General features: G+C 48.3%; 6 protein-coding genes across 6 annotated transcripts; 4 read left to right on the top strand and 2 right to left on the bottom strand.

Annotated features, from left to right (window-relative positions):
• Window positions 1-571: 571 nt before the first annotated feature.
• On the top strand, window positions 572-1,866 carry N7473_013419 (CAAX prenyl protease RCE1; the record flags this gene model as incomplete). The annotated part of the gene is made up of 4 exons (XM_057159358.1): window positions 572-626; window positions 723-763; window positions 861-1,241; window positions 1,321-1,866. 4 exons carry the CDS (start codon window positions 572-574, stop codon window positions 1,864-1,866), a joined length of 1,023 nt encoding a protein of 340 aa, XP_057002094.1.
• A 2,346-nt stretch (window positions 1,867-4,212) lies between these two features.
• On the bottom strand, window positions 4,213-5,719 carry N7473_013418 (NAD-dependent epimerase/dehydratase family protein; the record flags this gene model as incomplete). Its single annotated transcript, XM_057159357.1, has 8 exons — window positions 4,213-4,375; window positions 4,462-4,739; window positions 4,817-4,920; window positions 4,969-5,041; window positions 5,100-5,216; window positions 5,273-5,385; window positions 5,444-5,625; window positions 5,679-5,719. 8 exons carry the CDS (start codon window positions 5,717-5,719, stop codon window positions 4,213-4,215), a joined length of 1,071 nt encoding a protein of 356 aa, XP_057002093.1.
• A 2,141-nt stretch (window positions 5,720-7,860) lies between these two features.
• N7473_013417 (leucine--tRNA ligase NAM2) lies at window positions 7,861-10,874 on the bottom strand (the record flags this gene model as incomplete). The annotated part of the gene is made up of 2 exons (XM_057159356.1): window positions 7,861-10,290; window positions 10,362-10,874. 2 exons carry the CDS (start codon window positions 10,872-10,874, stop codon window positions 7,861-7,863), a joined length of 2,943 nt encoding a protein of 980 aa, XP_057002092.1.
• A 2,990-nt stretch (window positions 10,875-13,864) lies between these two features.
• Window positions 13,865-16,814, top strand: N7473_013416 (uncharacterized protein; the record flags this gene model as incomplete). Its single annotated transcript, XM_057159355.1, has 5 exons — window positions 13,865-15,769; window positions 15,827-16,114; window positions 16,158-16,214; window positions 16,265-16,400; window positions 16,465-16,814. The coding sequence occupies 5 exons, from the start codon at window positions 13,865-13,867 to the stop codon at window positions 16,812-16,814; spliced, it is 2,736 nt and encodes a 911-aa protein (XP_057002091.1).
• Window positions 16,815-19,809: 2,995 nt separating this feature from the next.
• On the top strand, window positions 19,810-21,254 carry N7473_013415 (TauD/TfdA dioxygenase family protein; the record flags this gene model as incomplete). The annotated part of the gene is made up of 8 exons (XM_057159354.1): window positions 19,810-19,817; window positions 19,966-20,128; window positions 20,201-20,275; window positions 20,339-20,397; window positions 20,453-20,565; window positions 20,614-20,714; window positions 20,782-20,853; window positions 20,922-21,254. The coding sequence occupies 8 exons, from the start codon at window positions 19,810-19,812 to the stop codon at window positions 21,252-21,254; spliced, it is 924 nt and encodes a 307-aa protein (XP_057002090.1).
• Window positions 21,255-22,069: 815 nt separating this feature from the next.
• On the top strand, window positions 22,070-22,930 carry N7473_013414 (uncharacterized protein; the record flags this gene model as incomplete). The annotated part of the gene is made up of 1 exon (XM_057159353.1): window positions 22,070-22,930. The coding sequence occupies one exon, from the start codon at window positions 22,070-22,072 to the stop codon at window positions 22,928-22,930; it is 861 nt and encodes a 286-aa protein (XP_057002089.1).
• Between the last annotated feature and the right edge of the window lie 334 nt (window positions 22,931-23,264).

Genomic DNA, 23,264 nt, shown 5'->3' with positions numbered 1-23,264 from the left:
ATACTGTATTCAGGCACACCCTGGCCCACGAGTGACAGCAACGCTCGGTCCATGTGTTCGGGACTGAAAATGCGACGTCTCGCCTGCCACGGAGGTTTTTATTTCAATAGTTCCTGGTTGAGGGATGTATATATCGCGATCGGGACTATGGTCGGGGTGGGTGTGGTTGGAAGTGAAATTGTCCATCGTCGGACTGGGCTTCCGTTCTGTGGACAGATATGGTCTTACGGAACACGAGACTTCTCGTTGATGGATGCCAACAATATTAAGAACAATACTACGAACGATCAAGACAGGAATCATCATCCTGGTCATCCTGGTTCCAGTTCAATCCAATCCCCAGGGCCAAGAAGTCTGCTGTGACGGCGTAATTACCATCCACGTAACCCGTCACCCACAGTGAACCACACTCACCAACGGTAATCATGGTCGTTGTATTGTCACCCCACGTCACCCGCAACAAAGAAGGTCTCGAACTGTCTTCTGCTCTTCTGCCTTGATAAACTGGCCCACCGGCGCTTTTCGAAAGCCGCAAGTTTGTTGAGATCTCCAACCTCAACTTGCCTTCGCCATGGCTCCCACCGGCATTTTGGCTCGTATCAAGAGTCTATACACCAAGCACCAGGGTATGCCTCTCCTTTCATCTGATCTCCCAACCCAGCAACCCCAGAGACCGGACGAGGATCACAAAGTTCAGACCTGTCAGCTAACCGCCCGCCTAGATGAACCCTCATTATCCGTGCAAACCGTCGCGCTCTTCTCGGTAAATCACATTCTCTTCTGCCCCAGTTCCCCAAACTATACATATATACCTCTGAACACCCATGGCCGTGCTCCGACACTAACGAAACCCTCCCCAGGTCGCCCTTACTTTACTCTACGTCCTTCCCTTCTACCTCTCCCCCTCCACCAGGCCTTCACCCAGTCTAAGCCGCGATGCGCCCTCCGTCATCCGCGCGCGGATTCGCGCTGTCACTGGTTCATGTCTCGTCTGCTCACTAGTTGTGCTATGGCTTGTCGTTGACAAGGGTGGTTCCTCGCTCAGCGCTGCGTTGAGCCTGCTCGGCTGGTGGCCCATCGATCTCGGCGATATCCTGCGCAGTCTACTGCTGACTGCGATCTTGTTCGTTGGCCCGCTGTATGAGCGCGGGATTGTCGAGGGCGAGTGGCGGTCGTGGTTTAGTCGGGCGAAATGGTCCGAGTCGCTTGGCGGGTGGATTGGGTGGAGGAATTACATCGCGGTATGTACTGTGCTCGTTCGAACAATCCCGACCCAGCACGCTGATTGAAATCTCACTAACGCCTTCCTTCTCTCCCCAGGGCCCCATAACCGAAGAAGTCATGTTCCGCTCCGCCATAGTCCCCCTCCACATTCTCGCCCACATCTCCCCAGCTCGCATCATCTTCCTCTCCCCGCTCTACTTCGGCATCGCCCACATCCACCACTTCTACGAGTTCCGACTCACACACCCCGACACCCCCGCGCTAGCTGCTCTTCTCCGCTCCCTCTTCCAATTCAGCTACACCACCGTCTTCGGCTGGTACGCTACCTTCGTGTACCTACGCACCGGCTCCCTGCCCGCCGTCATCCTGGTCCATAGCCTCTGCAATTGGTGCGGGTTGCCCCGGTTCTGGGGCCGCGTGGAGGCTGGTGAGCCCTTAGGGCCGCCGGTGCGTGGGAAGGACGATGAGGATGGGAAGGGGCGTGGGGTTAGTGTGGGCAATGGGGAGTTGAGTATCGTTTGGACGGTGGTGTATTATGCGTTGTTGGTTGTTGGTGCGATGGGCTTTGCGTGGGCGTTGTGGCCGTTGACGGCCTCGTATAATGCGTTGATTGATTTTAAGGTGAGGAAGGCTGGTAAATGAGGTATGACTTTGAATCCGGGTTAGTCAGGTTCTATATTCATTTCTCCTGGCTTATCATGATCTTTGAACTTTGTTTCTTTGCATGGCGGTACATTGTTCGAGCCTTGCGATTTTCGATACGAATCTTGTGTGTCACGAAGTCTTACGGCATGTCCATGTTTATAGCTGCTATGTTTCGAGCGGGTCAATATGCCAGCTTTTTAATGATTCATTCTCGTTCTGTTTATACAGACCGTATATGGTAAATAGTAAACAAAACAATATGTATCGGTTGATAGGTTTGAGTTCTGTACACTTCGGCTCCGGCATAATGTTGGACCGAGAGAGGCATACATAACAACTCCAAACTACGATAAAATGGCACTTCTCAACTTTCTTTCTTTTCTTTTCTTTCTCACTCTTTTAAATCCTTGATGGAGACCATCTTTTCAAATTCAATATATATGTTTTTCCATCACTTCCCTTACAATGGGAGCTATATATATACCTACCCTTGATATTTCAGGCGGAGCAAGTCGTCCGTATGGACCGATCGTGCAACCGATGAGATATATTGAAATACTCCTCCATCTTCTGCCCGCCTTCTGCAAATGAACTGTGGAATCGTCTACAAATTCTATCCAATGACGAATCATCCACGGAGCTGTCAATAAAGGGAATCGAACAACGTGATGTCTACATTGAATTAGACATACCGCGCCCTGATAGTGGCAACCGGTCAGCAAAGCCTTTATGGAGGCGGGCTTTGTTGTCATGTTTGCAGTCACCTACGCCGATTTCCCTTCGTCGGGAACGTTTGTCTCTCTTGGAGAGCTGACGCCCACGCACTCACCCTCCGCACAGCCTTCCACTGCCTACCAGAGCAATCAAATGCCGCCTTGGAACACCTGTGACAAATCCTGTCTTCTGCTGCTCGAACAGTGACTGTGAGAGACCAGTCCAACAGCCACACCAGCAGGGGTTTTGGTTTCGTTGCCGAAATTCGAACTGAGAAATATGACTGTCCATCTTGGAAACTGGCTTTGACAAGCCTTATCGCTCTGGGTTTGTCGACCCTACCAACCTCATCTCTCTCAACCCTGTCTCGTGTGGTGATGGGTAACACACTGTCCAGCTTGGTTCAGTCGTGGCAACCACGAGATGTCGTCGTGGGACTCACCAGCGGCCCACGGTTGACACTGATTTTGCGGGGAGTTTCCGCAAGTAATACATCAAGACTTGTTGTCGTTGCTGGGACTGCAAATTCGGGCGCTACTGTTGGGTTTTCCTACTAAATCCGTTTTTCATGCCGGTCTGCATTCCCTAAATTTTTCGGAGAGGACTTATGTGAGGATTGCTACGAAGCTTCGATGCCTCTGTTTTTTTTTTTTTTTTTGTGTCAAGCATCACCGACTGTGGGCTTTGCAGAGCTGGGTTGGGCCTTACGACACAGCTTGCATCCTGGGCTTGACAGATCTCCAACTTCCACCTTCTGGCTCCCCTCATTGCGGACCTCGGGGTTTAAAGACTTTGACGATGCCTGTCCAGCCTTCTACTTTTTAGCTCTTACCACAGTGCGTACCGCGTAGGTGGGAGGAATCAAGCAGGATGTATTGAATCCTTCTTTCTCCGCAGTCGAAGAGAGTCTTGGTCAGCTCACTGTTTGTATTTTCCGCCAGTTGGAGTGTAAAGAGAATGCGGGGCTAGAATGAGAGTGTGCAAAGGACTATGGGTGTCACCTACCAGTCAAATGTATGGAGGCCATCAAGGTATGATATCTCACTTCTCTCTCGGCCACATACTCTCACACTAACAGAAGATTAGTGATTGTCACTTCACGTTATGGTCGGGGCAAGTCATAAGCCTTCTGCAAATATGCTCTGCGAACATCTCGCGCGTGAGGTAGATCTTGCCCTCTTCATCACTCGTGTACAGGCGAACCCTGACTTGACCTCGGGGCGATTGCACATCGTTCCTTTCCACGCACTACACGCACACAAGTACTCATCTGCTGTACTACTGCCGTCGGTTTGTTCTAACAGGAAATCTCTCGCCCTGCGACACGTACAGTCCTCAAACCTCATAATTTGCTTCGTACAAGTTGCTGATTACTCCCTGGTCAAGCTGGTTTTCTTGCGCGGGTGGCGCGTGACATTCGGACACCGTGGAGCATGATATGATAGCTGGTCGATGCGCTAGCTGTAAAAATCGGAATGGCTGGTTTCTCCACAAAATATTAGTTACACTACATACATTCATGTCAGTTCTGAAAACCTCATCATATTCGTAAAGGTTGTGTTCGTCATCGTATTTTGTTGAACCAAAGTTCTATTGTGCTGCTGGCTCTCCTGCCTCCCACTCCCAGCCTCACCTCCTTGCTTCAGGCCCCAAAGAAGCCAGGAGACTACTTGTAGGCATTCCCAACTCGAGGAAGTCATTAATCTCCTCGTCCATGCTCTCCAGTAATCGCTCGCTATTCCAGATAGGCTTCCAGCCGATTAGATCTTTGTTCACGCAAACGACTTTCGGACTACAGAATCGCAAAATTAGCATTAACCTTCTCAAGGCTTGGTGATCGGTAGCCCGAGCTAATGGGGGAGGCTGGGGCTGACATACCTTGAATCCCATATGCTGTGCGCAAAATTCACCGGGACACCGAGTGACTCTGCTGCGAACGCGTCGCTCGGCCATATTTTGGTTGTTGGTTCGTCTACGAGTACGCGTGCGTGCATTGCTGCTGCTAATCGGTCGAGGATATCCCACCACCGGACGGAGTGGGACACGGTGAAGTAGTACCCTGATTGACACGCGGGGAGGGCTCTTTTTTGAAGGATTGCTTCGGTTAATTGTGCGTAGAAGGTTGTCAGGTCGGAGATGTGTGTTAAGACGACTTCCTGCCGAGGGAATTAGTATGAATTCAATATGTGAAACTTTTTTCGTGTCACCGCCGATATTATCTTGGGGGACTTACTTTGTCTTTTGGGAATTTGTATACCTGTTTATTTTTGATTGCAGCTTTGACGAGGGCGGGGATTTGTGGTGATAATCGGTTCCAGGTTCCACTGCCTCGTCCATCTTTGTCGTTGTTAGATGAGTTCCATATTGAGTTTGTAGTTAACTCACGAAGTGTTGGAGGCATGACTATCAGGCCTGTTAGGCCGGCTGCTTGTGTTTGTTCGGCGACGAGAACGTCAACCTATTCCATTGATTAGAAGGACTTCTTAAGTCAACATGAGGAGAGTGATAGAGACTACCTGCCTGACAATGTACGAGTCCGTACATTGTTTCTCGAGAAAATAGACTGGGTCAATATCTCTTACTTCCCCAAATGGCCAACCGGTGTTGTCATCGAAAGCCGATAGCGCGGAAGTCTATACACAGAGTCAGCAATGGCCGCATATACCCAATAGAATCGTGACGGTCTTACGTGAATGAAAAACGCTTTTTTACCATTAGCTTCACGACGCTTCTTCAGCGCCGTTATAAGATTTTGAGTCACCTCTGCGTCTATTGAGGTGGCAGTATGAATGACGATGCTAACTGGATCGACGAAGCATTAGCAGAGTAATAAACCATCCAAATTACATCCTCAACTCACCGTCATTGCGAATCATATACCCAGCCAGTGCATATGGATTGCTAAGATCAATTTTGACAACGCTAACATCTAACATCGACAAACTCTCAGCTTGCTCATCCGACCGGACTGCAGCATGAATTTTGGCCGTCTCAAGAAGACCACCCTTGTGGCGTGAAAATTCAGCGACAATAGATCCTCCGCTGTATACAAACAAATTAGCTCGGAAATGACACCCATAAGATAGAAAACATACATATAACCACATGCCCCAGTAACAAAAATATTCGCACTCATGTTGATGTTTGGGTGGAGCAGGAGAAACGCCCAGTCGATGCACAGGCCAGCGCTGCGGCTATCAAGCGCTCCAGGGTCTTTTGGATGGAGAACCCTGATGCCCGATTAGGCGGGGATAGTAGATCTAAACCCGCTTTGGGTCTAGTATGGTTGCGAGACCCGACCGGCGAAAGACTTTTGGAACGATTAATCTTGTTGGAGGAGAGCTGGAAACACGTTGCTTGCTTTTCTGGGGGTGATGTCAGTTCGGTAAGGGGCGGGGTAAAGATTATTGGGAAATTGGGGACGCGGTTAACCTTAATTGGGTTGGGAGTTTGGGTGTCAAAGCGTAATACGTCACTGGTAACTATGGGTCGAGAGAAGTAATCGTGGTACCTGTTCTCCACTGTATTCGAAAATAGAATAGTGTGTCGTGCGAAAGCGCAAGTTGGGGCACTATTAGCCTCGGCCTTTATTTACCAGGTTTTCCAGTTATTTTGTTATCACAATCCATGACCACTATTTGAGCCTTCAACGAAGGAGATGCTAAGTTTTGAAGCTTGGAAGTATATGTAGTCAACTAGAACGGTCAATGACTGTAAGACTGCTAACACCATTATACAATAAAAGGGCATACTAACACTATGAGACCCGTATAGATTCAGATCTACTTAAATGTTTGCATCTACATGGTCTAGTATTGGAGGAAGGCTTCAATCGGTACACACCATCAGTTCCACTGATGCAAGAACTTTCGGTTATATCCTTTAGGGATATTCCACTTTCTGCAAGAAGCTCTTAAAACCTTTGGAATGGGCAAATACCTGAGGAAACTCCATGCAATAGACAGAGACAGGGGCTTCAGAGTTCTCACTCCCAATCAATGAATCAATGAATCAATGATTTGCAATTTGGAAATCGTACGGGGTAGCGGGCCCCGACAAAATGCGTATATAGTAGACATTACCAGAAGCATAGAATGAACGAGAAAGAATCAATCGGTAAAACTACTTTATAATGTCTATCGAAGATTGAGGAGACAAAATCATCGTAATGACCATATTTCGAAAGATGACTCGAAAAATGTTGCTTCAGCTATCTGGGAGGACGGTTCAAAAGATATTCGGGAAGATCTTTCAGAAGAGAAGTGTATCTAGCTAGACCTCCTGTCTGATCTCTCATCATATTTCCGCCGCAAAGCGCAAGTTATTTATCCCACAATAGCGTCGAGATAACTGGTAGGAGACACTGAAAATACTCTGTTTCATACAGCTTCCCAAAAAGTCAAACCAGTGACAGGTCCGGTCCACGACTATGAGTAAGGCCATTAGATCAGGCGCATCTAGCTGTCCAGAACTGACCTCGAAAAAATTGCGCTACTCGAGCAGAAATTGCCATGTTTCAGGATTCGGTCCTTTGTTGACTGACTCGAACCATTTCTAATCGGGTAAGAAGTATCGCAATACAAAGTTTATCTTTTGAGGACATAGTGGAATATGAGAGGTGATCATTTCTTTGTTCAGGATTGATAAATTGTCCGCATACATGAATCGAACCTCCAACCTTGGTGTTCCCTATATACATCCCCATGTTAGTGCATCGCCATCCCACCGCACTGCCGCACCCTATATAAATCACCCCCTTATACCTCCTAACACTATCAAAATGTTATTAAAGCATTATATTAGTATAGTATAAAGCTCTAAGAAAGAAAACTATTAGAAAAAACAACACTACCAAAAAATAACCCCCTCCCCCCCCCGGCCTAGCGGTGTGCCCGGCCGTCCGTTGAGCTCGAAGCATCAACACTGGCCCAGTATTTTTTTCTTCTTTTGTTTGCCCACTCCTCCAGGGCACACCAATGGTTCACCAATTCATGGTGGATACCAACTAGGCCATCAGAGGGGGCGGGGGGTGATTGTTTGACCTGAAACATGGTGATAGCCTTTGTTTGCTATGATTGACTTGCCTCTTTGGTACAGTTTGGTAGAAGATGGATTTTCTTATCTATTGTACAGATCTATTTAAACAGTAAAAATACAAGTCAGGTCTTTCAACGGAGAGCTACCCACATACAACCCCGAGCAATGAAAATGCGATGCAAACTCGGTGCAGAGCAATGCCATGCCACGCCATGCCATGCAACACAAAGAAAAGGGAACCTAGAACACGACATTCACCAGTTTCCCACCCTTGACGACGATAACGCGTCGCCGCTTCTCCCAGTCATTCTTCTCCTGGAGCCACAGTTTGCCTTCGGCGGTTTCCAAGACTCGACTGATAATCCAGTCTTGTTCTTCCTGCGATGGGGCTTTACCGTGGGAGGGAGTGGTGATTGACGAGTCCATGCGCGGGATAGTCACGGCGCAACGCAGTTTTCCATTGATCTGGACTGCGACGGTTTGGCCCCCGCGGGCAGAGAGGGCCTCTGCTTGTTCTGTGGTGAGGAGTGGAGTTGGCCATGGGGCGGAGAGAATTGATGGTACTGGGGTTGAGGGATCCATGTTCTTGACGAGGGACTCGTGGAGAATCTCCCAGGACTCGGATGCAAGAGCTGGTGCGATTGGGGAGAGGAGACGGAGGAGAGAGGAGATTGATAGGTAAAGGGCGAGAGGGGAGGATGGTGGAGCCGATGACAAGGCGTTGGTCAGCTTGATGAGGTCTGATATGACGGTGTTCAGACCGTAGGGGTTTGTCTCGATGCACGATGACACGGATGATATGATGTTGTGCGTTGCCAGGACTGCATCTGCGTCGGAGTCGCTCAGGTCCTGGAGTGAAGGTGGAAGGGACACGACGTGGCCGTTGGAAGTCTCCAGATCGACCGCATTGATCGCGAAGGATGCGTCAGTCAGAGTTTGCTGTGTGTCGTGGACGAGCTTCCAAAGTCGACCGAACCAGCGCTCCACGCCGACGATCTTGGTCTCGTCCCATTCTAGGACTTCGCTGACTGGTGCAGAGAAGAGGATATGAGCACGGGTGGCATCTGCGCCATATTTGCTCGCGCAGACAGTGGGGTCAACACCGTTGTACTTGCTCTTGGACATTTTCTCGAAGGATACATTGGGCGTGATTGTGGTGCCTCTGATCAAAGGCTTGTCGGGGCTGGACAAGTCCACTTCCGACGGGAGCAAGAATCGGCCGGTGGAAGGCTCCGTGAAAGTCTTGCCGTGGACCATGCCCTGTGACAAAAGAGTCTTGAAAGGCTCGGCCGGAGTTTCATCAGAGTGAGAGATGGCTGGGAACAGATCCGACTGAGCAAGGAACTTGTAAATGAATCGAGCGTACAGCAAATGCAAGATAGCATGCTCCACACCACCGATATACACATCTACCGGCCGTGCAACAGAAGGCGAAAATGGAGCACCCTTGTTCGCAGGGTCCAAGAAGCGCAAATAATACCAAGATGAATCCACAAAGGTATCCATGGTATCTGTGTCGCGCTTTGCAGGACCGCCACAGCTGGGACAATTGGTGTGAAGCCATTTCTCGGACGATTCAAGTGGGTTGCCCTTCTTGCCCTTCAGCCATTCTCCTTCAATCTTGGGCAGTTTGACGGGCAGGTCTTTCGCAGGTACTGGAACAGGACCACAGTTACCACAGTGGATGATCGGAATAGGTGCTCCCCAATATCTCTGCCGGCTGATCAGCCAGTCTCGAAGTCGCCAGGACTCGACAAATTTGGCGTTTCCGACCTTTTCCAAGTCGGCCACGATCTGCTTTGCAGCCTCCTTCGAGTGCAGACCTTGATATTTTCCGCAGCGGGAAGTCAAGAAACCATCCTGGGTGAAAGCTTTGGCGTCCTTGGCAGATACAGTGCTGTCGCTCGTTGCATTTTCCGAGGATTCTTGTTCAATGACAATGGGGATGTACTCGGGGTTGACATTTTCTTTGAAGAAAGCCATGTCTCTAGTGTCGTGACCAGGGACAGCCATCACAGCCCCCTCTCCGTAGTCACTCAGGACATACGGTGCCACAAAGATGGGCAGCTTCCTCTGAACATGCGGACTTTCATTGTCAATCAATCGCAGGGGATGCGATGCAAACACATCATTCAGGCGATAACCGGCCTTCGAATCCGCCGGCAGCGATGAGGCTTCGTCCAAGAATTTGCGAAGTGCTGCGTCCTTCTCAGCAGCCTTGGCGACAATGGGATGATCCAGCGACAGTGCAAGGTACTCAACGCCATACAGGGTGTCCGGACGGGTCGTAAATACGGTGACTTCCTGGCCATCTCCGCCAACAGTGACTGGGAAGGTGACGTTTGCTCCATGTGATTTCCCAAGCCAGTTCCGTTGCATGGACAAAACACGCTCCGGCCAGCCCCCAGAAAGTGAGTCAAGATCTTTCAACAAAGCTTCTTTGAACTCGGTGATACGGAAGAACCACTGTTTCAAGTTCAACTTCTCAACCTTCGCGCCTGATCGCCATGAGAATCCATTCGCGTCCACTTGTTCGTTTGCCAGCACAGTCTTGTCAACGGGGTCATAGTTGACCAAGGCCTCAGCCTGGTATGCCAATCCCTTCTCATATAGCATCAGGAAAATCCGCTGTGTTTGCTCGTAAAATTCGGGTGCGCAGGTTGCCAGTTCCTATGTGATTGCCCCCCAGTCAGTCACCTCACTCGCACGCGACCGGTCGCAACTCTCGAATTTCCACTCACCCTGTCCCAGTCAAACGAAGCCGAGATACATCTCAACTGCTCCTTCATCTTCGTGATATTCTGCTTCGTCCAAGCCGCTGGATCCACGCCACGCTCGATCGCAGCATTCTCTGCTGGCAGTCCGAACGCATCCCACCCCATGGGGTGTAAGACATCATGGCCGCGCATCTTGTAGTACCGCGATATCACGTCAGATATCGTGTACACTCGAAGATGGCCCATGTGCAGTGTACCAGAGGGGTATGGAAACATCGAAAGGACGTAGGACTTGGGCTTGGGTTCTGAGCTCGTCTCCAAGGTCGGTCTTGATGACGCGCCCGTGGACTCCCATTTTGTTTGCCATTTTTTGTCAAGCGCTGGGAGATCGAGTTTTCGAGGAATTGACACGGTCGCTGCAAGGCGAATCAGACGATTTGAAGGGAAAAGAGGTGTGGGTGATCGGAGACCAGGGCGCGCGCATCGCCGAGTTTGCGCGAATGAAGGCGTCAATCGGAGTCGGTGAAATGTTTGCATGATGTCAAGCTCATCATGTCCGCAGGGAGACGAAAAGAGACAAGGTGAATCAGATTGTCAAACAAACGTTTGTTTACCTTTTCTTGAATTCCCTTTCCCTTTGATTGTTTGCTCGTTTGATCTTATCCGATCTCAGATGTTTTCCATCTGATGTTTTTTAGGAGCCTTCGCATGCCTGGCTCTACCTGAATACTCCACGGAGTACACCACAGATGATTATTAAGAGACTAAATGAGATGAGGGTATATTATCTCACTTCCGACTGTCTGACATCACAAGCCCAGCTAACTCAATTGGCAGAGTGCCAGACTTTTACAGATTAGCCATGTTCTCATGTCTAATTCTAGAATAATCTGGCGGTTGAGGGTTCGACCCCCTCGTTGGGCGATAGAAATCACTTCTGAAATCTTTTTTTGGTCTACAACTTATCAAGTATAAGGCTTTTTACATGGGTAGAGAGAGAAACCTTGATATTTGGTTTTTTTTTTGACATCAGAATTCTAGTCTCCAGGTTCAAGGAAATTAGCTGGTAGAATGAGCAGAGATAACAAATTATTCGAGGCAAATAGTACATGCACACGCATGACAGAGTAGAAATCTAAGGGGGTGTACAGTGGTGTTCCATAAGTCTTCGTCCATCCTCACTATACCGCCTCATTTTCCGCTCTCAGTCCGAGCTCTACTGGTCTCTAATCGACCAAAGGAGAGTCTTCAGATTATTTGAATATAGGTTTCATTCAATATTGGACATGTGAATCTATCTACTAGCTTAAAAGCATAAATTTCGAGCGGGTGAGGCAGGAAATGGAGAGATTATTTGAACGGCAGCCTATTATGTCATCACCAGACTTAGTTATGAAAACCACTGTAACTAGTAGCCTAGCAGCAGTAGGCGATGTATGATGAATGAATTGTCTGTGTATCTTGGTCATCGCATGGCCTACAAGAAGTAACTATGACCTTGGCGTTAGGTCCGAGAACGAGAAAGAGAGGACGCAATTAGATAATACATATATCAGTCAGACATTTCTGGAAGGAGGCGAATATTTATCCATCTACTCTGTAGCGTGGTCGCCATTCAACTGAACAACATTTCCTGCGCTCGGTCGACTTAACCGGTCCCTTTCATAAGTTACCATTTATTACGGACCCTTGCAGACAGTTAGGTACTGTATTTCGATGTGCTTTCAGAACCTCTGTGTATTTTTCTCTCCACCTAACACAAGTGGGTGCATCTCCTGTAAGCTTGTTACATTATTGGATAGTCTTATTAGGTCTTTTAGTCGGAGTAATCACTATAACTACTGTAATATCCAAAAGACTGCTATCATATCCGAGGCGTCAGACACCCCCGAAGGATATTTTCCTCTCAACGGCTACTACAGATACATAACAAGCAATAATTCTAATTTCTATGTGAACATCAAGCCATCTTGATGACACCAGCTGTACAACGAACGATGAAGGAGAAAAGGAAAGCCACCTACGACGAGGCTAGACTGGAGTTGATACTGAGAGACTGCAACTACTAGGCGAAGCGTAAAATAATGACGGCCCTCTAGCCAAGCGACCGAACACGTACTTCCACACCTGCACTATTCATATCCGACATCAGCGAAATATATATATGGAACCAGTGAGGGAGACATCCGGCTTTCGGGGGCAATTCGCCCACCTGAATATTCTTCACCCAAGGACTACCTAGGGTGTAGGGCAGGCTGGCAAAAGGCGCATTTGCACATTTGGCACAGGGAAAGATTTCGAGAAGCGGCTGGCATGGAGAGCGATGATGGATGAATTATAAGTCCGCGCTGGGAGCGTCTAGCAGCGGGCTCCCGCCATTCAGCCTTCCCTCTCCACCTCGTCTTCCAGCTGGCCCAACGATCAATATTCATCCTCACAATGACCAAGAGCAAGGATCAAGCCGCAAAATTTACCTTCATTGTGAATTTCGACGACCAGGACAACTCAGAAATCTTACGTGCCGTTCTCTCGAGAACTAAAAAAGACTACAGGCGTGTACTTTGTATCTTTGATGAGTTAGTACCTCTTAAAAATGTTGATGGATTTACGTTTTGTGATGGATGGTGTTAATTGTGTGTATAGTTAGAAGCATCACTGGAATCGTCAGGGTGAAGAATGATCAATTAAGAGAGAACAAAATCGGCTTAACTATTAGATAGAGGAATCAAGCAGTGGAAGGTTGATTCGGATGGTCAAGTACGCCTGGGTTCTACCCGTGATCACAAGGCTTCCGCATTTATCCTGGTTCATCGCAAAGGTTGCGCCACGAGCTAATGTCGCTCTATCAATAACGCATAACTCTTTAGCTAGCTGTTCTATCATGAGTCCATCATGCAGCACTCAGCAGTGCAAAGTGCGTTTTAAGGAGTTCAATAACCAATAGCAATGGCCCAGCAGGCGCCGTTAGCAATCTGGAGTTCGGGGAATCACGGAATATGGGTCCATTGGAGATGCTAGTCAGGGGTAAGGCATCCTGATGCAGTCTGGTAGGTGCCAAGAATCCCACCCTTTGGGCCGAATTAGGGAGGCGGTAAGTTCGAGCTGGGACCAAAGCGGGAATGAGGCTTCCACCGGAAGTAAAGGAAATCAACTTCCCCTGTACACAGGCCCCGGCGGGTAGGGATGCATCTCTAGTAAAGGACTAATGCAAGCATAAGTACGGAGAGGAGGCGCTTACCCAATGGTGTCTGAACTAAAGCGCCACCACGGGCGGACACTGCATGTACAGCGCCTCGTAGACTTGCTTCACGTTAGCAGATAGGGCTAATGCATCTGATGCGCTCGTTGTAGGAGCCCCAGCATTCAGTAATGTGGATACTATGTTTGCCTATAAATCGCGTGTCTCGCCCCTATCTCTGCGCCTATTCTTTCGGTTTATTTCCCCTGCAGCTAAGTAAACGCTTCTAATCTACGGCAAGTCTTTGCTTCTCTTGAATTCGCATACTTTTATGTGAAGATTTCTCATTATGTCTTCCTCACTCGATGAGAATGTTCTCAATCAGCTGAAAGGTGAACAGTCGGATCTCTTGGACAAGATCGATGAGCTGCGGACCATCGGTGTTGGGAGCCTGGTGGAGCTCCCTCAGATCGTTGTGTGCGGAAACCAGTCCAGTGGGAAAAGCTCAGTTCTGGAAGCTATCTCAAGAGTGCGCTTCCCGGCCAAGAGTAATGTTTGCACTCGGTTTGCGACGGAGATTGTTCTTCGCCGGCACTCTCATAACAGAATCAAGGTATCTATCGAGCCAGGAAACTCTAGAGAGGATGCTCAAGTGCGGGAAAAGCTCCGTGCCTTTACTTCGGAGTCATTTTCTTCTGGTGAAGACCTTCCCGCTCTAATTGAATCTGCGAAAGAATGCATAGGACTATCAAGCATCGAGAACCTTGCCTCAAACTCTGGCTTTAGCGATGATGTGCTGAAAGTCGAAATTTCCGGTCCCGATCGACCAGAATTAACTCTGGTCGATCTTCCAGGACTTTATTACTCCACAAGCAGTGATCAGGGCGAGTCGGGAATGAACATAGTGCAAAGTCTCACAGAAAGTTACATGGAGAGCCCTCGCACTATCATCCTGGCCGTGATCAGCGCACGAAATGACTTTCATATCCAGAAAGTGTTGGATATCGCACAAAAGTTTGATCCTAAGTACGAGAGAGTCTTGGGAATTGTTACCCAGCCTGACATCCCTGGGGCTGGGTCAGATGACGAAGAGTACTATTTGCAGCTCGTCGGGAATGAGAAGGTCAGATTGCAGCTTGGGTGGCACGTTTTGCGCAACCGCTCTTTTGAGACGGCGAATCTTTCAGATGATGCACGTGACGCTCAAGAGAAAGACTTCTTCGAAAGAGGCCGATGGGCTTCCCTTCCTCGCGAGCAAGTGGCTATCGAAAGTCTTAGGTATCGTCTCAGCACCATCCTACTTTCACACATTCGTCGAAATCTTCCTGGCCTCATCGTCGACATACAAGACAAGATCTTTCGCAACGAGCGAGCACTCGCTACAATGGGTACATCCCGAGCAAGTGTCCAGGAGCAACGTCGATTTCTTATTGATATCAGCAGCAAATTCGCGCGCATTACTAATCAGGCATTGAATGGGTCGTATGTTGATAAGTTCTTCGGCGGCTACAAACATCATACAGCGAACAATAAGGAATTCCCTTTCCGTCGTCTTAGAGCTATTGTTCGTGAGCTTAACGAGTGCTTCGCCCACGCGATGACTATCCGCGGAAGTCGGCGGATTATACACCTATCTTCGCAACCTCCTTCTGACGTACTGCAAGAGATATCAAAGCCATATATGGATAACTGGACTCCGAAGTACATCACGCGAGAGTCATTGAAAGAAGAAATAAAATATCAAGCGCGCGAAAGTCGAGGGATTGAGCTACCTGGAAATGCAAATCAGCTTCTTGTTGGAAGCCTATTCAGAGACCAGTGCCAGCCTTGGAAGAAGATCGCTGAAGCTCATATCTTAAATGTGTGGAACTCAGTGGAGTACTTCGTTCAACTTGTACTGAAGTATCTTATCGACGATCACACCCGTGTCTCTATTATGCGGCATATCATTTCACCTAGACTGGAGAAAATGAAGGAGAGACTGATGGTGAAGCTCGAAGAGATTAGCTCCTACTACAACCGCGGCCATCCGCTTCCTGTGGGAGACTTGTTCCTCTCCAAAATTCAAGAGTCACGGAAAACGCGCCAGCTCGCCGCTTTGACGGAAAGTCTCGGTATGGTTCCAGCTGGCTATTTCATGGAGCCAAAAACAGTCAACTACGAGCATTTGAAGCAGGCTGCGGACAAACTACACTCATCCAGCGACGAGTTTGGTGCCGAGCAGATTATTGATCAAATGCAAGCGTACTACGACGTGAGTTATTGCGAGTACTTTTGACAGAAGCTTAACTAGTGCTAACCCCTCATCTAGACAACAATCATAACCTTCGTCGAAAACGTTGCCATCCTTGCAATCGAGAATTGTCTCCTTTTCCCTCTAGAAAATGTTTTCTCCAGTCAAACTGTTGTAGACATGGATGATGAGCAGATTCAGAGAATTGCAACTGAGCCTTCTGAGACCCAGAAGGAGAGGACACGCCTCAACGAAGAACTTGACAAGCTACGAAGGGGCAGACAGACACTTGATGCCTACAAACAGGAGGAAGTTTCATTACCAAAGCCCCCTATCTTGGGTAACTTGTTTCCTCCTGGGAATGGAGTCAAAGACTGAAAAACCGCTGACCAATGCAAATTTCCCTTAGGACTACCAACTCCACAAACTCAAGCTCCGCGTTTCAAAGTATACGTCTCGCAGAGAAGTAAGCTCCCGTGAAGCTAGATATACTCTTTGCCAGCACTTTGCTTATAGTTCAAAGACGCCCAACAGACACCAGCGAAGAACACCGCCCAAGGCCTACCTCCTGTGACAGACCAGAAGACCCAGTTTGCACAGAGTTCTCTGTGCGGCCCTCCACCGAGCGGGAAGATGGTTCCAACCGCTATCTGTCAGTGACCATTCCAACACAGGATTTCCAAGCCACAGGTCTCTAACTATTCAACCACAAGCAGTCGGGTCTGCAGCTCCAGCTCCTAGTTCACAACCATCCAAGTATCCACCCAGTTCACCTTTTGCGGCCCCCACGGGGCAGGGCGGGGCAACACCCAAGGGATTTGCATTTAATAATGTGACACCTGGTGGCTCTAGTTTGTTTGGCAAAAGCCTTTCTCCGTCTCCATCACAACCTAAGTCTGGAGTCTCATCACCACCTGCTAGAGTCAATTTATTTGGTACTAGTAGCGCCGCGCCCAGCGGAGCCGGAAGTGGTGGATCTGAGACCTCCCCCTCTGGCCTCAGCAACCATGCTCTAAAGAATGACGCTACGAAGCCCCCGAAAACCCAGGGGTTCACAAATGGGTAGGTCAAAGTACGCAATAAAGAGGTTATATCTTAATCATCTGTTCGTTTCATCAGATTCTGTGAGGCAGATACCAGTTCAAGTCCTGGGGTTCTGAATTGTTACCAACATATTTGCTCTACGTCCCCGTTCAGCAAATACTCGCCTGAGGTTTGTAGAACAATCTATCTGGCATAATAATGGAGGACTAGGACAAAAACGTGCTCGTGCTGACACTCAAGTTTGTAGGAACTCCGTCTTGGAGATTACTCGTGAACTAAGTAATCAGGGTTATCTCCCTCGTGAGAATTAGGATTGATCCAGGTCAAGCTTTTGTGACTATGCATACACTGATAGGCCAAAAGTCTGTTGACACGGGTGATTTCCTAATTAGTTAGCCTCTACCCACCGTACCAGATTTGTTCCTACGCTTCTAAAACGCTTCCAAATCAATCAAAATCAAGATATATCATAGATCGATGGCCAATCTATCCACCTAGAATAATATTTGGTATAACAGCCCCTAGCTACTAGAACCTCTTTGATCCTACGCTGTTGACTAAGGATTAAGCGATTAATCGTATCCTGATTAAGATGGTTCCGCGAAGGAATCGATCAAAGCAGCTCTAAAATCAATCCAGTCAACGTTACGCCTGCACCCGTTAGCCGAATTTGAATATTGCCTGAATAATTCGCGTTTTAATTGGCTCTAAACCGGTTTGATTGGGTTAAGATTAGGCAAACGTGGAGGCTATTCCATCACGTATATCCTATGCCTTTCAAACTAGTATTTAGTAGCTACCGACCGGTGAATCGGTGCGTTATCTTGCTAATACATAAAATTAGGCTCGCAGAACGATAAGAGATCCTGCTCGAATGCTTCGATCTACGAATTCGTTGAATAACCGCCGCGAGGAGGATCAGGATCCCGTTTTATAACCACTAGATCCGATCGACTACTAACCCAAATTATAGCGTATACTATAAGCGATATATCGCGCTCATGTGTAGTAAGGCTCACAAGGTCTGGTCTCAAGGCCTTATCTTAGAATCGGAAGATAATTTGAACCGGTGAATTTGATCTACATTGCACTACATTCATCAGAGAATATCATATCCTCCTAGTGATTGAATCGCGTCCACTAACGGCACAATTTTCGGCAGTATTTTGCATTATCAGCTATTCAGTGGATTCGCTTCTTTGATTTTTACTTGCGAAGGTTGAATCACCGTAGAATGCGCTGAACTGTGCGTTTCGATATCGATTCGTCAAGATCGGCGATTATCGCTTTGTAGCTCCAGCGAGGGTGTTTGCGCACGAGTTCACAGATGTATCGTTTTTGGCGACCGGTAGACTTACGGGGTCTACCCTTGCGAGGCCTTGATTTGATAAATTGGTCGCGTTGCCAGTGATCGCGCGTGTTGTATAATGTTTAGCGTGAGACGTTATGATTCTCTGCAATTTTGGTGACGGATTGCTTGGCAGATAGGCTTGCTAGGATCGATACGCGCTGCCCAATAGATAGCTCTACATTTCTTCTACGATTTCGACTAATTTCTGTGTCAAATGAGCGCATTTTGATCGAGATAGGGTAATTGGAAGAAGATGGGTGGCAGGGGTGCGGCCCGCGTTGTTTACGTGTCAACAGACTTGTATCATCCCATGGAATATATGTCCTTCCAGCGTGCTTCGCGATGTTTAATTTTATGCCCGCGTTTAGTGTAATTTCTATGTGCTTGCCACAATAAGCCCTAGGTACAGGCCCCAGCCGAGCTCGGGACCGGGCTAAGGTTAAGATGGGTCACTGCGAGATGATGGCCTCTGGATGGCAAACAACCTACACCCTGTCTGGTAGACCACCAGCCCGCGGACGGTTCAGGCCATGAAACCGTGATGGGTAGGCCTACCACACTGTAAAGTGCATACGACCTCTGGATATGCCGAGATGATCTCGACTCCGAGAAATTGGCACAGAATGCTCATCACGATTTCTGTTGGGTTATTTCAATAAGAGCGAGCCATGAATTTCTGCGCCTCTTCTTTGGTCAGAATCTTCACTGCGTCCGTGGAGAAGAGAAAACCAAAAGACCAGACCAGATGGTTGCAATAGCCACGGTGAATCTATTTTCCGTAGTCAGCTCTGATGAGGATCAATTCAGGCCACCCAGAGCAGTGAAGTTAGGACACGAGTGGGAAGGACGGTGGAGGGAAAGTTTAGCCGAGGTGTCCATGTCAGCGCTTCAGGGGTGTTCAGGGCGTTCAGGTGAAGAGGCCTGAAGGAGCTGAAGAGTAAAGCAAGGATACAGTATTATACTTGTCTCAGAATCACAAAATGATAAAATGAAAACAAAAACATACAACAGCCATACTATGGCGATACTCACCTAGCGCCCACCATTCGGTCGTGGGCGGCTCGCCGCTTTACGCACTTGGGCTTCAGCAGGCTTCAGGGGGCAGTTCACCCACCTCAATCGTCTTCACCCAGACGGGTGAAGCCCTTTCCCAAATATGCTTTTCTGCGTCTCTATCAGGGGAAATATTTCGCGATGCGGGAGCCGATACCATGTCCTTCCCTTTTATGCAGTTGCTACTAGTTGCCCTTACACCTTTTTCTATGCCTCCGTTTATCTCCTACCGTGTCGCTAGGAGTTTGACAAATTCTGGGTCAAAACTTTCACAGGATTGATCCATGAAGCTGCCTAGACAGAAATAAATTACTCTCTATTGCACACGTCTAATGCTAGTCGAATCCCCTCAGTCAAACTCGTGCAGGAAGACGGCAATCATGCGCCTCGGATCTTATCTATCATCAATCCGGGTTCATCGCAGAGATCCCTGCCAAGCAATGTACTGATCGGGTCTAATTATCGTAAGCTCCGCTGGATACCTCGTTCGAGCAAGTGACGCAGACAGCTGTAACCTCTTCAAGGGCATTCCAACGTGACGAGCGGCGGCAAGTATGTTCTGGACATTCTCCTCCACAGCTCCCACGTCCAGTAGTGTAAACTCCTTTCCAAAATGATCCAGTAAAGGCGAACTGTCGGGAAACCAAAGATGAGGTGCACGATGACCTGGCGATGCGTGGGGCCAGAGTTTGGTTCCATCATATGGTGCACACTTCCAGTCATTGTTAATGATAATGGGCGATGTATCATATCGCTGATCGAGTGCAAGGATCGGGCTTTCTCTGCTGATAGATCCTGAGAAAAAGTCTCTCCTTTCTGCAGCTCGTCAAGTCAAACATCTGACTTCGTACATTGGAACAGAAATCGTAGGAGTCCAGCTGAGTCAACTCACCCCCCAGCAGAAAGATGATCTAGCACTCCTGGTAGCTGAGGTAAGCCTGATCTCTTTCCCGTAGTTTTATTTCTCAAGAAAAGACGGGATTGCCCATTGACTTGATGCACAGCGGGGTGTTGTCTTTTTCCGAGCCCAGGATCTTACCCTGGAGCAGCAGCATGGCTTTACCGAGCATTATGGCATTGTATGTATCTGAAATTCGAGAGTTCTGCTCATCTGGATTCCGAGACGCTGATAGTCATCTCAGCAAGATCGTGATCCAAACCAAGTCGATCCGCGTCATGTCGCCATCCTCGGTCGTGGGGGGTATGGGTCAAATATAGGTCGCAACCACATGCAGTGCGCTAACAAATGAGAGCAGTAATATCCGCCAATATGGGCGCACTGGAAGTGGAGAATACCACTCGGACCATTCGTTCGAAATCAACCCTCCGGCATATACTTTGCTACGGGTTGTCAGGACTCCAGAATTTGGTATGTTATGCAAGTTCCTCCTCATTTTCCTGTCTAATCTTCTACCAGGTGGCGATACGATCTTTACTAGCCAGACAGCGCTGTATGATAAGCTGAGCCCAACTTTTCAGAAGACATTTGAAGGACTGCATGCTGTTCATAGCTCGGATGTAGGCTTCTTTTATTTTCTAAGGCACCAATCGCTTCTGAAATCTAGTTGCTGACCTACTGAACCAGCAATATTTCCTAGATGCTGTCAATAACGATGTGAAGACCTTCCGGTATCCAGTCAGAAACGAACATCCACTGGTATCGATTCAAATTTCAATTGGCAAGTGACAAATGAAACCTGAATGCTAATGTATCCTTGACCACAGATCCGCACTCACCCGGTTACCAACCTCAAGTCCCTCTTCTACAATCCCAGCTTTGTGATCCATATCTCTGAATTGAAGAATCAAGAGGCAATACATACTTTAAACTTCCTGCGGGAACATCTCCATTCCGCGGACGACCTATCTGTTCGCTGGAAGTGGGAGCCCGACAGTGTCGCATTCTGGGATAATCGTGTCCTCGTTCATCGAGCTGTTCCTGGGGGTTACAATGTCGAAGAACGTGAGGGAAAGCGCACGGCTATTTATGGAGAGAAACCATTTTATGATCCTAAGGGCCAGAGTCTCAGCGAGTGGAAAGAGACCCATTCTCTCTGATTAAAGAGGGTTTGAACCCAAGGCTGGAATTTGAAATTACGGGAAGCTGTTGTTAGGAAGTTGTCATCAGACACACGTCTGCTGTGCGATGTACATACATATGGGGGATCGCTTCTGAAAGGGGAGGGAAAAATTGACAAAGGCAATGCTGGGTGTTTAGCGTATGCAAACGAATAACAAAAATGCATGATCAATGATTGAAAACAAAAACATACAACAGCCAAAAGTATGGCCGACCTCATCTAGCGCCCATCGTTTGGTCATGGGCGACTCGCCGCTTTATTCAGGCGGGCTTCAGGTGGCTTCAGGCGGCAGTTCACCCACCTGAATATTCTTCACCCGAAGAGCTTCGAAGGTGCAGGGTACGCAGGCAAAAGGAGCATTTGCGCTTTTTAGCACAGAGAAAGATTTCGCGAGCGGCCGATATGGAGAGTGACGAAGGATGAAATAAAAAGACGTGCTGGGAGTGTCCAGCAGCGGTCTCTCACCATTCAGTCTCCCTCCCCTCGCCCGTGACTAGACCAAACAACCAACATTCGCTCTCCAAATGACCAAAAGTAAGGTCAAGCTGCTAATTTCACCTCTGTGGTGAATTTTACTGAGTATGATAACTCAGAAATCCTGCTTGCCGTCCTCCCGGGGACCAAGGGGGACCACCTGGACGGCCATTGCGTTGAGATTATAACAAGACTACGTCACGTTGCCGTCGGTGGTCCTAGCAATCGACTTTTGATGTCCCCCTAGAACAAAGCGAACACTTTTTTGTCCGTCTCACCAGCGCAAGAAAGAGGAGCCTGTGTATAATCCCGTCCCTCATGGCATCGCACACAGCCCTTGAGCTAGGTACCGAGGGCTCTAATGGTAGCTTTCTCGCTGACCTAGGACCACCGATTAGAAGGTATCCATATAGGGATATCGACCAGTTTCTGAATACTTTGAAGATGGAATTATGTTGCCAACAAGAGGATTTTGTCGTCAGTGAATGGGTGCTCTTCACGGGGGTTAAGCAGCAGACCTTCCGTCGTACCTTCCTCGACTCGCACGAGGACGACAAAATCCTTTCTCGTTGCTGGAATTCCTACGACTCCTCTCAATACCTGCTTCTCGTCAAAATGACAGTCTCTCGCGCACATGAGGTCGCTGCACATGAGTTCGAAAGATTCCTATTGCGTTCTCTTATGCCAATGGGTATCGACCTCGCACTTAAAACTTTTGGATCCGCCTCGTGCGTTGCAGACAACGGTTCTGCCAAACAGCCCGACTGCCAATTCCTGCCAAAGAGACCTCCTCGAGCCCGATCGAAGAAGTGGCCCTCGCTTGTTGTCGAGGCAGGCTTTTCAGAGTCCCCTTCGAAGTTAATGTCCGATGCTAGGTTCTGGCTTAAAGAATCCAGGGGGGACGTTCAAATGGTCATCACGATCAAGATTGGTCGAAGCACACCCGAGATCGTGCTGGAGATGTGGGAGCTTGTCGATGATAGGGTCAAACACACACAGGTGGTTACCATCAGCAAAGGGGAGAACAACCGTATCTACATCCCGGGTCCGCCGCTTATCATCCACTTCAACAAGCTCTTTCTTCGCCAGTCCAGCATTCCCAAGGAAGCAGATATAATCTTTGACGAGTCGGTTTTGGAGATAATTGCTACGAATGTTTGGGAGGAGCAAGGTTTCTGACTGTGTCTAGTTCAACTTCGCTCGTGGTATCTGTCTCGTAGGAGCCCACTGTTTGCTATTCTTAGAGTTTCTCTGCGAGCACTCAATACATATTTAGATTAAAAACGACATCTTTAAAGGATTTTCACATGAAACTAAGTGGGGACTTTGGGTAACTTTGCTTGGGCGTATTATTTTGCTCCTGGTTTGTTCAGACTGCCCTTCAGTATGAAGCAATTGAATCTCCATAATCAGTATGATTCTTGCCCGACGTACAGTAATTGATTAGAAACGCATCCCGGTTTTCCTAAGGGCTTCAGCTGCATCGACTCTACGAAGCACCTCCTCACGTCAA

Source organism: Penicillium subrubescens (genome assembly GCF_028828155.1).
Source record: "Penicillium subrubescens strain IBT 31985 chromosome Unknown utg000014l_segment0_segment0, whole genome shotgun sequence".
Classification (NCBI taxonomy): Eukaryota; Fungi; Ascomycota; class Eurotiomycetes; order Eurotiales; family Aspergillaceae; genus Penicillium; species Penicillium subrubescens.
The sequence above is the reverse complement of the archived record's forward strand: the minus strand, read 5'-3'. Positions and strand labels throughout refer to the sequence as shown.